Below are 13269 nucleotides of genomic sequence, written 5' to 3'. Positions count from 1 at the left end.
AACATTTATCAATGGCTTGCCTTTTACATTTGTCCATCTATTAGATACAATGGACACCCCATGGTCAGTCCAAGAATTTATCATTCTATTCAAAGAATGTGATATTTTTTCTTTTTCACGATCAAGTCCAACGGTTCTTGCCTTGTCATACCCAGGGCTCTTGTATCCTTTAGGGGCATCATTTATGGCAAAAATCGTTTCGTGCCAATAAGGTGAGCGAAGAACATTGAATGGTATCCCACATGCATAGAGAAATCTGTAAACTTTTGAATCCACATCATTCCTACACCCTTCATCAAGGAAATCTGATATGTTTCTACGCCTTAAACTTGGTGACCCTATGCCTCCATATCCACTGCCTTGGGAGGATGCTGAAGGAGTTCTTTGTGCATGTAATTGTGAGCCTGGTTCAAAGAAACCCTTTGATTTTTTAGATTTGTATTGGGCTTCCTCCTCTTCCGTTATGTATTTGGCTCTATTTGCTGCTAACACACCTGTACAAGTTTTTATTCCTATTTGTTTATCTCTATCCCATGGCCTTTTCCCGCAAAGGTGCTTTCTGGAACGAGTGTATGAACCTGTGTAATTATTGTTGCAATGGGGGCAATGAAATTTAGTGGTTCCACCCCCTTTCCCTGCTTCAAGCTTGATAACATATTTCCACAATGGGGTTTGGTCTTGTTTAGTTTTTTGAGTTGACTCATGTTCACTCTCCTCCAGCTCCTGCTCTCTGAGGTTTTCATCAAATCCTCTATGACCCCCTTCTTCATCCCTTTCTTTATTTTCAACCCTCATTTTTCTACTCTCCAACACCATAATAACCAAAAAAGGAACCAAGAAGAAGAAAATGCTAAGAAATATAACCATGATGTTTGAAATTGGAAGTCCTGAATCTGCAAAAAAATGGAATGGGAAATAGAGAAAAAATTTATTTATTTATTTAGGAATGAACATCAAAAAAAAAATTTGCTAGAATAGAGTGTAGAGCCAACCTCTTTGACTTCCAATCTCCCCTTGCAAGGTCTTCAATCTCCCCTTGCTCCTTGCTTTCTCTTGCTCTCACTTTCACTCTCACTCTCATTCTCAAACAATGATGAAATGAATATGAGGGAGGGTCTATTTATATTCTTTCCCTTCCTCCCTCCCTCACTTTATTTTCATACCCATCGTTTTTTTTTGGTTGTTGTTTTAATTTGTTGTTTCTTTCTTTGTTCTTCTTCTATTTCTTAATTTAATTTAATTTAATTTTTTTTTTTTTATTTTTTTTTTATATTTTCGGCGAATTTTTTGTTTTTTACGCACGTTTTTTTCCGGGCGTCGCTCACCACTGTTGGGAGCAATTTTTATAACCCGGGAGCGATCGCTCCCCGACCGCTCTTGGGTTGTAAAAATCGCTTTCGGAGCTACAGGAGCGACGATCCCTCTGTCGATTCGAAAAAAACCAGGGAGCACAATTTTTTTTTAGGGAGCGCGTTCCCGACTCGGTCTCGAGTCGCTCTTGCCCGGAGCACGGATTGAGAGCGGGATTGAGAGGGGGAGGGGCGCTTTCCTGCAGCACTGGTCCCAGGACTAGGTAAATTAATTATTTTGCTAAATTTTAAGCCTTTGGTCCCTGGGGTTTAAGTCAAAGTCAAAATTTTGAGGAAATTAACTCAAAATTTTTATTTTTGAGTTCATTAAGATGCATTTAATTGGAAAATTTGAATTTCCTCAAGAATTTAATATTTCGACGGATGAGATTAAAAGAAATTCTAATTCTCATCGACGGTCAAGATTGCTTTGACAAGGATCACTCAAACTAGCCGTTGGAAGATTTATCTTTAAATAGGAGGTTAGTTGTCAATTGAGATCATCCAATCTTTGAGTCACGTGCTAAGTGAAAAGCTTTCTTGTTATCTTTTTATGAACAATAAAGAAAGACTTTGGGGTTAATTTTGCTGGTGTTACTCTTCGTGGAAATACTGTAAGATGTGTCATTTTCATGCATAGATTTCTTTTTAGCCATTGATAATAGCTTTTTGAAGAGTGATTTGAGTACAGGTATCTTGCTCAGTCGCTGGAGTTTGAATGATAATTTAAGTTTTGAATATAATAGCAGGTATCCTTGTTTAATCTGAATTTTATTATCTTTTTCTCGCTCTATGTTGATGGTTGAATTGAGTTTTGCAGGAAATCCTTGATTTTTTAGATCATCGGGTGTTCGGGAAGTTTTCAGTTGGACCAACCAACTCCTGATTCGTATTTTCTAAAGAGCCCAGTTTGATTTGATCCCGGGCTTATCATAAGATTTTTATTGGTGATGCATGAAGGGTTTTGGGCGAAGCACCTCCTTTTAAATTTAAAATTTCAAATTTTTTCTGTGCTAAATTGATAAATCTGGTTTTTAAGAACCTTAGATTATCAGATTTGGGAGCGGAGTTGGACTCACACTCGCCAGATCTTGCAGATCTGGGAGCGGAATTGGACTTGCACTCACCAGATCTGAGAAATTTGCTATTCTTGTGCATAGATCTGTCATTTTTTCTTTTAATTTTTCTGACTTGGGTTTCTGGGGGTTTATTTATTTTTGTATATTCGGGTTTTGGGTGTTTTTGTTTTCAAGTACAGGTTGCAGATCTAAAAGTCAAGTTTAATTTGAAGCCAGATCTAGGCCTTGGAGGGTAAGATCTGGCTTCGAAACCAGCTTTTCCAGGTTCATTATTTTTGCAGTTCAAGGGTTTTAAAATATTTTAAATCTGAAAACAATATTATGAGGGCTTCGTTGATAATTCTGAAGCGTAAGTGTGAAATTCATTTTTTGCTCGGTTGTCTAGAGTTTGGGCTGTCTTCTTGAGGAATTTGAAATCGTTTTGGGATCGTTTCTGCTGCCTGGAGTTTTCAAAAGAAAAATTTCGGATTTATTTTGTTGCCTTGATTTTATTCGTGCTGCGTTTCCAGTCTCTGGGAAATTTCGATTTTCTTTTGTGTCATTTACCCTTGCCTTCTTGCGAAAATCTCTCTCAGCTCCCACATATCTTCCTCAACATGCAAAAAAAAACACTGCCTTTCTTCACTGTTCGCTTTCATTTCTCTGATTTGAAGCTCCATAAGCTGCCAGACCTGTGTATTTTCCTCCCATCGCTGCTACATCTTCTCCATCGAGTTGTTCCTCCTCCCATTTCCCGTCCTCCACCTGCAAACACAAAGAAAAGCGGCCTCATCCCTATCCGCACTGCTCTCTCTGCGATTTTTCTTCCCTTCTGCGTGCTACCTCCTTCGCAAAGCTGCAAACCCTCATGCAGTCCTCCCTTCAGCTGCTCTTTTCGCGTCCTTCTCGTCCATGCTGCCTTTCAAATCTGCACAAAAAAACTCAGAACACGTTACCTCGCAGTCCATCCTCCTGCACGTTGCTATCCTTGCGTCCTCCAATCCGCAATCGTAGCCCTCGTTTCTCTCGCTCATTCTCCCTCATCGCTGCATAAACCTTTCTGCCATCGAGTTTTCTCACTCTCGTAGCCCCTCCAAGCTTTACGATTTCATTTTTTTTATTTCCCTTTCAATATGCATTCGTTGAGTTAGAGTTAGGTTGATATATTTTAGTTCTAATTCATTTTGATTTTTATTCTATTTTAAATATAAAATATAAACAAAAAAAAATTAAATTTTAAATTTTGGATTTTTTTGAGCTCGATTTTCTTTTTATTTTGATTTTACTTATGATTTTTTTTTTCATGACTTTGACATTTTCATTTTTTTTTTTTAAATCTAATCTTTTTTTGAAATTCTAAAAATCTCTAAACATTTAAAAATAAAAATAAAAGAAAGGGCTTCATTCAAAAATTTCTGTGACCTTGGGACATCCTAATTTGTTTTAAATCAAAAGTAAATTTTTAACGTTAAAAGATTTTAAATTTTTTTATGTGGCCTCTGGCCCATTAAAAAAATTTAGAAATTGTTAAATCTTTTGATTTATTTTGGTCACATTCCTTATTTTCCACATTTAGTCTAGTTTCATAAAACTTAGCACATCGAGAAATTCTCTTAAGGAATAATTAAGTTGTTAATTTAAAATTCATTCTTGGTGTATTTTTGTACTAAGGATAAGATTTAAAAGAAAACTTTTGTGGTATTAACATTCATTTCTCTATAGTTAAATGAGCTTGAATTTTTTTTGTTTTGTTTTGTTATTATATCTAAAGATTAACTATAGGAAAGTGGTAAATTTCCTAGATTTTGGTCACTAAGCACAAATCATTTCAATTCTAGGATCGAAATTGGTTAGCATTTAAATTTCGTGGTTGTTTAAAGTATTTGGATGTCTTGAAATTTAATTGCTAGAATATTGTGCATCTGTTGAATATCTTGCATCATTGCTTGAATTATTTGATGTGTGCTACATGTTAGATATATTGTGAATATTTTCAAGTAATTATTAAAGTGCTCTATCGTGGAATTGCAATAGATTGTGTATCTTTGTTTTCTAAGCTAAGCATATTTTTGAGAATTTGTTGACATTGATATTAATTGCAAAGAAGTTTTTGTTCTCTTTGAGCTATCACTGTATCAGAAAGATTTGAAATAAGTTTGTGTTCTAATTGTAATATCTTCAGAGGTTTAATTTTGAGTCTTCCTCTAATAAAGAGAATATTTCATTTGGGTAATTGAGGGCTTTTGCAACACAAGTGTTTTCCCTTCCTCGAGTCTAACTTCATCCCATCATCTAGTGCATTTGCATATAAGTTAAACTTTGCATAGATAAAATTTACTTCCAAGCATAAGCTTGGTCGATAGAGAGATAGGTATCCATCAATCTTTCCTTGAGAAGCATGTTTTAATAGTACTTAAAACGGTGGCCTTGCAGTCGTCAGGGCCACAACTCTCTGTAGCGCCGGAGGCATCAGGTATGTTAGAATTTCAGGAGAGGTATCGTTAATCACACCTCAGTGTGCTTCTCCTTATCTTCTCTTTGCCAATTACTACAAAATCAGGCTCAACATAGAAAGGATTGAAGGATTCACATTTAAATAGGCATTTAACTAAAATTAACCAAGATTCTTGCATCTCACGTTAGTTTTAGGATCTGGCTAATCGATTACTTGGTCTCCATTTCCCTAGCAAGATTGTTGACTCCGTAAAGCACTGGTATTAATCATTTAAAATCTAATCAAATCTTAAGTCTTGCTAAATCTTAATCAAGTACTTGATCGCCTTAGTGTGTCTCCCGCACTGGTTGGTTCCCAACTAGTTCTTCTTCATTCCATTTTTCCATAGGGTCTACCCGCCTTAGCCTACTATAGGGAGACAACTTAAACGAAAAGATTGGGGATCAGGGTGACAACCCCCGATCTAAGCCGTTGTTGTGGTGCCTAGACACTCTGTGCAACAACAGACTCAATACTTAAAATTTTTACATGATTCAAAAGCCCAAAAAGGGTCTCTTTAAAAGTACAATGACTCTATTGACTCAGAATAAATCCTAGAAGTCCGCAATGGGGACTTTGACCTAAAACATGATGACCCAAGCATGAAACCCATGTTTTAATAAGTCATATTAATAATAATAATTTTTTTTGTTTGTTGACAAGTACAATACATGATGACTCAAATACATTAATGAAGACCGAACCTAGTTACATTTTCCAACATTGGGAAAACAAAAAAAAATTCTGGCAAAACCTAGTTGTTATGGTGCATCGTATAGACTATATGACCCTGCCAAGACTTGCTGTTAAAACCCCCATGTTGCTGCTAAAATCTGTCCCAAAAGTTTGCATGGTCATCCTTATCTTTTGTTGGGTTGTATGGCCTTTTGAAGTTGTCTTTGCACCTACTATGTACAACCCCTTCAAGTTCTAAGAGCTGGGTCAATCTCCTTTTGCTGTTCATATTGTTTCCTCTTTTCTCCTTTGCACTTGCACATTGAGTGAAAATCTTTTATCATTCTCTTGCTTTTGTTTTTCTAACAATTATTTGTGTTTTTTCCTTTCACTTTGTCTTTCTTTTATAAGATTTTGTTGATGACCAAGTCTTCATAACTCTAATTTCTCAATGATATTGATAGTTGAGATTAAATCTCGGACCATGGAGATTACATCTAAATCACTAATATAATTACTTTACATTTTTTTAGATATTAATCAGTGTAACAGGAATCGGCGAGTACTCGCGAGTACTTGCGATTCCCAATTTGCTCGCCAGTGAAAAGATCTGATCCGAAACTCTGCGAGTCAAATCGCGTTGACCGAGTTTGACTCGTGATGAACGCGAGTTTGATTCGCGACTCTGTCAATTTTTCCGATTTACGCGAGTTTGCCAATTTTGCCGAGTCCAGCCAGTTTTGGGTTTAGGGTTTATCGGGGTTGAGATTGTCGCTTTATCGGACCACCGTCGATGCCACAGAGCCAGTCCACCGTCGACGCCGCAGAGCCAGTCCACCGTCGATGCCGCAGAGCCATTCCATTGTCCACGACGCTGTAGACTCGTAGAGAAGCCGACGGGAATTGGAAACAAGAATTGCAGAGATTAATCAGAACAGGAATTCTTACCTCGTTAATTTGCTACGAAGGGCAGACACACCGAAGCTTCAGGTAACGATTGTCCACGACTCCACGGACCACAACACAGTCTTTCACAACTCTGATGCTTTTGACAGTTTCCTACAGAAAGCATGATAATGCTGATTGCTGGCTGGATATCCCAAATGTTGATTGCTGATTGCTGACTCGATATCTCGAATTATAATATAAAGCATCATTCACTAAAGCACTAATCTATACTCTCAAGCCTGAAGTATCCTCTACAAGAAACTGCGTCCCTCACATAGATTTGAAGCCACCATGTTTCTCATCTGAAGTATCTTGGCACTTGTACATTGTTCCAGATCTTGCAATTTGAGTTGTTATAAGATATTGAAGCCCTAGGCAGCGAACTATTCAGTAAAAGTTACTACAGTATTATTTCGCTTGCTTATCATAACCAAGAAAGGGTTTGGTCCGAACAAAAGGTATAGCAGGGTAGTCACCAATATTGATCTGGCAGTCAGTACTTCAGTGGAACATTCATAGGCAATACTATTAGCTTTTCAACAAAATCAAACTAGTCTTCTACAATATGTTTCAGTTGAAGCAGGCTCTCAACAATTAAGGTTTTGAAGGGTTACGGTATTGAAAATGTTGTAGCATATCCCTACAAGAAGTTTTGTACGACATGAAGAAGATCTTCATCAAGTCTAGGCTGTATCTAGCAGCAACCCCATCAGTTTTCAAAGTTGCTCCAGTGTTGCCATAGTCTGGTGGAAAGATGACATTTATATTTTTTTAGAATAACAGTGATCCCGAATACTGCTCCATAAGTTATAACTTATAACAATGATCCTCACACCTATTTATCTCCTAGACTCTTAGTACATTAGAATACTGCTCCATAATAGTGATCCTCGCTTGCCTTTTGCATGGTCTCCATAATATATATGATTATTTGTTTACTGACATCTGTCTTCATTTAATTTTTTAGATTTCTAGCATATTTTAAATTTTTGGATCATTTTAAACTTTGATTTTTTATTGTCTTTCATAGGAGCCACAAATTAAATAGAAGCCACGACTCCAAATCTTAACAGAAGCCACAAATTAAACACAAGTCCAAAACAACAACAATGCCGAGGGAGAAGGACTTTGCTTGGGCTTATTGTGACAAGATTCCCGGAGACCCCAGGCTCCTTTGTAAATTTTGCAAATCAGAATATAGTGGAGGCATTTATAGATTCAAGTTCCACCTTGCACAAATACCTGGCCATGATATAGGTCTTTGCAACAAGGTTGACGATAATGTCAAACACCAAGCAACCTTGGCCATTGATATGTTGAGTCAGCATAATGCCAAGAAAGCAAAGCAAAATACTGAAATAGGAACTCTTGGAGTTGATGGTTTTTCTACCACTACCCCCATGTCACCTCACTCTGTTGATTCCTCAATGCCGTTCCCAAGTTTCCCACACATGCCTACAAGGCCAAGTCAAATTCAAGGCCAAACGAGTCCTTCCTTCAACACTGGAGGTGGAAACATAAACACCTTTTTTTCTCCCCACACAAATCCCTGTTCCCAACCTACCTTGGATGCCACTAGTTGGAAAAAAAATATCCATAGTTAGGCAAGGAAGGCCATTGCTAACTTTTGGTACTATTCTGACACACCTTTCCACTGTGCGAGAAGTCCTTATTGGCAAGCTATGATTGATGCAATTGCTATTGCAGGTCCAGGGTTCAAAGCCCTTACATCAGAGAGCCTTAGGACAGATATGTTGTTAGAGAGTGTTGAAGATGTCATGCTTGTGCTAGCTGAGTTTCGTTCATCATGGGTAGAAACAGGGTGCACCATCATGAGTGATGGATGGACAGATCAGAGGAATAGAACTTTAATAAATTTCCTTGTATCTTGTCCTGTAGGCACAATGTTTCTCAAATCAGTGGATGCTTCAGATAAGGTTAAGACTGCCCAACTTATCTGTGAAATGATGGAGGAAGTCGTTCAAGAAGTGGGAGAAGAACATGTTGTACAAATTGTCACCGATAATGCAACTAATTATATGGTTGCTGGTAGACTTTTTGAGATTAGGCACCCCACTATTTTTTGGACCTCTTGTGCTGCCCATTGCATAGATTTAATGCTTGAGGACATTGGTAAGCTTCATTGGATACATGAGGTTGTGGAGAAGGCAAAATCCATAACCAAATACCTATACAACCACACTATTGTCCTAAACACGATGAGAAAATACACTGAAGGGAAAGAAATTGTTCGACCTGTAGTGACTAGAGTTGTGACAAATTTCATATCTTTGCAATCTTTGGTTGAGCAAAATATAAATCTGAAGAGGATGTTCTTGGGACCTGAGTGGATGGCATCTAAACATTCCAAGACCCTTGAAGGCGTCGAAATTGTTGCACTTGTGTTTAATGATGGTTTTTGGAAAGATGCCGAAGAGATTATTGCTGTGACGGAGTCCCTTGTTAGAGTTCTCAGGTACTTCAAGTCTTTTAACTTTTTCATTTTTTAAATTTCATTTCAAGTGTCTTTTTATTTACAATGTTTCATATTTCTTTAAATTTGAATGCTGGAACTTTCAGGATGGTTGATGGTGACAAACCCGCTATGGGTTACATTTATGAGGCGATGGATCTCGCAAAGGAGGCCAAGAAGATATGGGGATGATGAGGCAAAGTATATGTCTCTTTGGGACATTATAGATGCATGTTGGGATAGGCAATTGCATTCCCCCTTACATGCTGCTGGGTACTTCTTAAACCCACAATATTTTTATGATAAGAGCAAATTTAATGAGGATGGGGAGGTTGGCAGAGGACTTATGACATGCATGGAAAGGTGCTTCCCTGATCCAGAACATCAAAGTCGTGTCTTTTCCAACTACAAGATTATAGGGCACCATCTAAATTGTTTGCCTATACCAGTGCTATAAGAGAAAGGTCTAAGATGTTGCCAGGTACCCAGCTTGAAGGCTTCATCAATTCATTAAATTTGTTTAAACTTTATTTTGTATGTTAAATGTTTTATTAAATTTTCTTTTCTTTTTAATTTTTTACTATTTAGTACTTCTACTCACAAACCCTTACCACTTGCTAGGTCTTTGGTGGCAAAACTTTGATGGTGATATGCCAGATTTGAAGAGATTTGCCATTCGAATCTTAAACCAAGCATGCAGTGCTTCAGGTTGTGAACGCAACTGGAACATGTTTGAGAAAATACATTCTAAGAAGCGCAACCGATTGACACAAAAACACTTGAATGACCTTGTATTTGTCCATTACAATCTATGACTTCGCAACAAAAAAATACTAGGTGAGACTCGAGAGCTTGAATTTGAAGGTTTCATAATCTAGTTCGTACTTTAAAGTTCAAACTTCAAACTTCAAAGTGAAACTTTAATTCACATTTCAATGTCTCATGATAATGACAGGTATGGATCATTCACCAATCGACCTTGAAGAGATAGATTTGCAAACTACAAATGTGGCAGACTAGGTCCAATTAGAGGAGCCTCCTCTTTTAAGCCTTCATGACTTGCAGAACTTTGAGAGTCAAGCAAGCGAAGGAGTGGAAGGAATCGCTTCTAGTTCTCACTCTTAAGAGTCTTAGACTCTTAGTTGCTGATTTTTTTCTGATTAGTATGCAGTTTTTTGTAAACTTTTAGAAGCATATGCTTCTAAGTTCTGGTTCTATGTACTATGTAGTCACTGGTTAGAACTTAGGACTCAGGAGTCAAGACTCAGTGCTTTGGATCATGTTTGGACTCATAACATATATGAGATACTTATTCATTCATGATATTTTGGACATCTATTGATATTATGCATTGTTTGGACATGCCTTTACTGAATATTAATGAAAAATGTTTTTTTTTTTTAATTCAATATATGTGTATATTTTTATTTAATGAATTCAGCGATTTTTTGCCGATCCGATTAAAACTCTTCGCTTTTTTCCTCGCCGATTTATTGCCGATTCCGAGTCTGGTAACATTGATATTAATTAACTTACTAATAAAAATTATTCATTTTAATAGTAACTTTAATTAAAATGAATTACAAAATGGACAGGATGTTTTTGGATGACTTCCATACATCTGACATTAGATATGTGTGGAAGTTCCTGTTCGATGCTACAAACATCAACATCAGGTGCCCATGATGGGCATGGAACCCATAGGAAGTCTAAAAACACCTAATCTATGGAAAATGTGGACAAATTAATTGTTAAAACCTACGTACAAATTAACATTAACAAATTAATGCTATAAAAAAAACTATATATATTTATATACCACATTTTCCTCATACCTGTTTGGGGGGCTCATGTTTCCAGTCATTTCCACTTCTAAAACCTGTAATCTTTTCCCAGTTTCGTTCAACCTAGGTTGATGTTGTATACTCCCTGCTCTCAGATTTTATATACCCAGAGGTCAGTAATTTGAAGAATGCTTTACACAAAATTTCTAGTTTCAAAGCATCTGTCAAACATGCTTGACAGGGCAACACTTTTTTTTTTGAGCCATATTTAAAGTGTAATTTTACTGTTGATCATTCACGCAGAAACATTCTCGTGATTATTTGATTTAAATTTTTCTCAGAATGGTCAGCTGGAAGAACTTCTTTTTCTCTTTATACATTATATGCTAGTATTATATAGCTCTTTTGTCTTTCTTTTATTTAGTTAACTGAATTATCTGAATTTCATTCATGTAATAATAAGCATTTTTGTTTTATGCATGATGTAGGACAAGAAATATGAATTTTTATGGAATTCAAAAGAATACTTTAAGCAGGTAACTTCAAAATCTTAAAATCCCTCCTTTTCAATGCTGCTTAGTGTGCATAAAAGTGAAGAATCGAATTGTGTCTGTTAGATATTCTAAAGGGTTTAGTTTTGGATTTCTAATACAGAAATGTAGACGTCATTGCATGTTAGATTTTTAATATTAATGTAGTTAATGCTTTTTGACGAAAATGATTTATTTTGTCCACAGGCTAGTCGTATTATTCTAGCCACAGATGCAGATAAGCCTGGACAAGCTCTTGCAGAAGAGCTTGCCTGGCGTCTTGGGCATGAGAGGTCTTGTATTTTACGTTCCCCCTTTTTGTTTGTTTCTGCAGTTTCTGTAGTCCATCTGTGAAAATTATTTGGATTGGTGCTTGATTTTATTTCGTTGCAACAATATCTTTAATTTATGTTATCAGGTGCTGGCGAGTTACATGGCCTAGGATAAGTGAAACAGCAAACAAGTTATGCAAAGATGCAAATGAGGTTTGTAGTTCTTCCAGACTGTTTTGTTCTCGTTGTATGAGTTGCAAAATTTTTGGATATGCATCATGTGATTATGAATAAACTTGTGAATCAGGTCGGATATGTAAAAAGGATCTGATATATTTGATGGTTTCTTTTCTTTGAATTGTTACTAACACGTGGATCACTACTATGAAGCTTGTTTAGGCTGTTAAGTTTCATGGATGAATATCTGCACATGCTAAATTGTTAATTACTCCATTTTTGTTTAACTCATCCATCCCTCCATAATTATTTTTGCTTTATTGGTTTTCTGCGTGATCTTTCTGTCCTTATCTTTGTAGCAGTCTTTTTATATAAATGTGTTTGACAGTTGACTCCTCTCATGCCTAGGTGATAGTGATGGATTAAAAAATTTGTGCATTTTCTTTGAAGTTATTTACTGTAACACTGTACGCTTGCTTCAAAGAGTTTTCTAACATATGGGTTTGAATGCTTTTGTTCAAAGCTAGATGTTTCCTGTTTGCAATACTATGACGATAGGTTTCAAACCGGGTTTCCTGGGAACAAATATTGGCAATTCACTATGTTATGCTGAGTTGGAACTGAGTCACAAGTTGATCTTGGCCGTTATTTTTTATCTGTCATAGTCGACTCTGATTTATTTATAGTCTTGGATTGATAGCTATGCTTATTTAATGTTAGTCGACTCTGATTTATTTATAGTCTTGGATTGATAGCTATGCTTATTTAATGTTAGTACTTATAACACCTGATATTATGGTCTCTTGAACTGTTGTTTGAAACCTTCTAAGAATACAATTCGTAGCTTTGAAGTTAACATATTCATGTGTAAGGTAAAGCAACGGAAATGAGTAATCTTTGAACAGAAAATAGGATCTGTATTACTCTAAGATACTTCTTTCAATCATTTCAAGAAACGATTTTTATGTTCTTATGTTCTTATACTTTAGATACACCGTTTCAAGGAGTAATTCTTATATTGTTTCATAGCATAAGGTTCTCTCCTGTAAACACATGCTTAGGCGCTAAATATGGAATTACAATATACATAGCGAATCTCAAAAGGAAAACTAAGAAATGTGTTGATGGTGAAAGCCCCTCACATGTTTTAAATAGAGTGTCAAGGGAACTCCAAATGAATATTTCACAAGGGACAATATCTATTAAACTTTTGCAAATAGGGTAGCAAGCTAATTGTGCTTGACTATGGGGAAGAACTCGATGGTCAGGCATGCTTCAGCTAAATAGAGGTGTCTCAGGATTGATGACCTTGAGAAGTTCTATTAAACTTTTGTAAATAGGGTAGCAAGCTAAGTGGGCTTGACCATAGGGAAGAACTCTGCATTCTCCTCTGCTCAATGCACTCCTTCCTTACGTGTCTACCTTCCTAAATTACGCATAATGCATAATCCCCCAATAGCCTTCCCTTGGGACTTCTTTACTCCACATACGTCAGTGATGTTGACCATG

At 36.6% G+C, this 13269-nt stretch overlaps 1 protein-coding gene across 5 annotated transcripts in view; it reads left to right on the top strand.

Annotated features, from left to right (window-relative positions):
- LOC149227908 (primase homolog protein-like) overlaps positions 1-13269 on the top strand; it is a 295380-nt gene that overhangs the window by 172753 nt on the left and 109358 nt on the right. The window contains exons 9-12 of one of the 5 annotated variants that reach the window (XM_089377973.1): positions 11270-11317; positions 11519-11604; positions 11730-11796; positions 12288-12556. In XM_089377973.1, the coding sequence (XP_089234099.1) occupies positions 11270-11317; positions 11519-11604; positions 11730-11796; positions 12288-12425 (339 nt within the window). In that variant the 3' untranslated portion in view covers positions 12426-12556. Of the gene's footprint in view, positions 1-11269; positions 11318-11518; positions 11605-11729; positions 11797-12283; positions 12557-13269 lie in introns of those variants that run through there. The other 4 variants (XM_089377969.1, XM_089377970.1, XM_089377971.1 and 1 more) reach the window with 4 other exon arrangements.

This window comes from Pinus tabuliformis, chromosome J (genome assembly GCF_031772625.1).
Source record: "Pinus tabuliformis cultivar Carrire ecotype Pingquan chromosome J, CPIR1, whole genome shotgun sequence".
NCBI classification, from domain to species: domain Eukaryota; kingdom Viridiplantae; phylum Streptophyta; class Pinopsida; order Pinales; family Pinaceae; genus Pinus; species Pinus tabuliformis.
The sequence above is the reverse complement of the archived record's forward strand: the minus strand, read 5'-3'. Positions and strand labels throughout refer to the sequence as shown.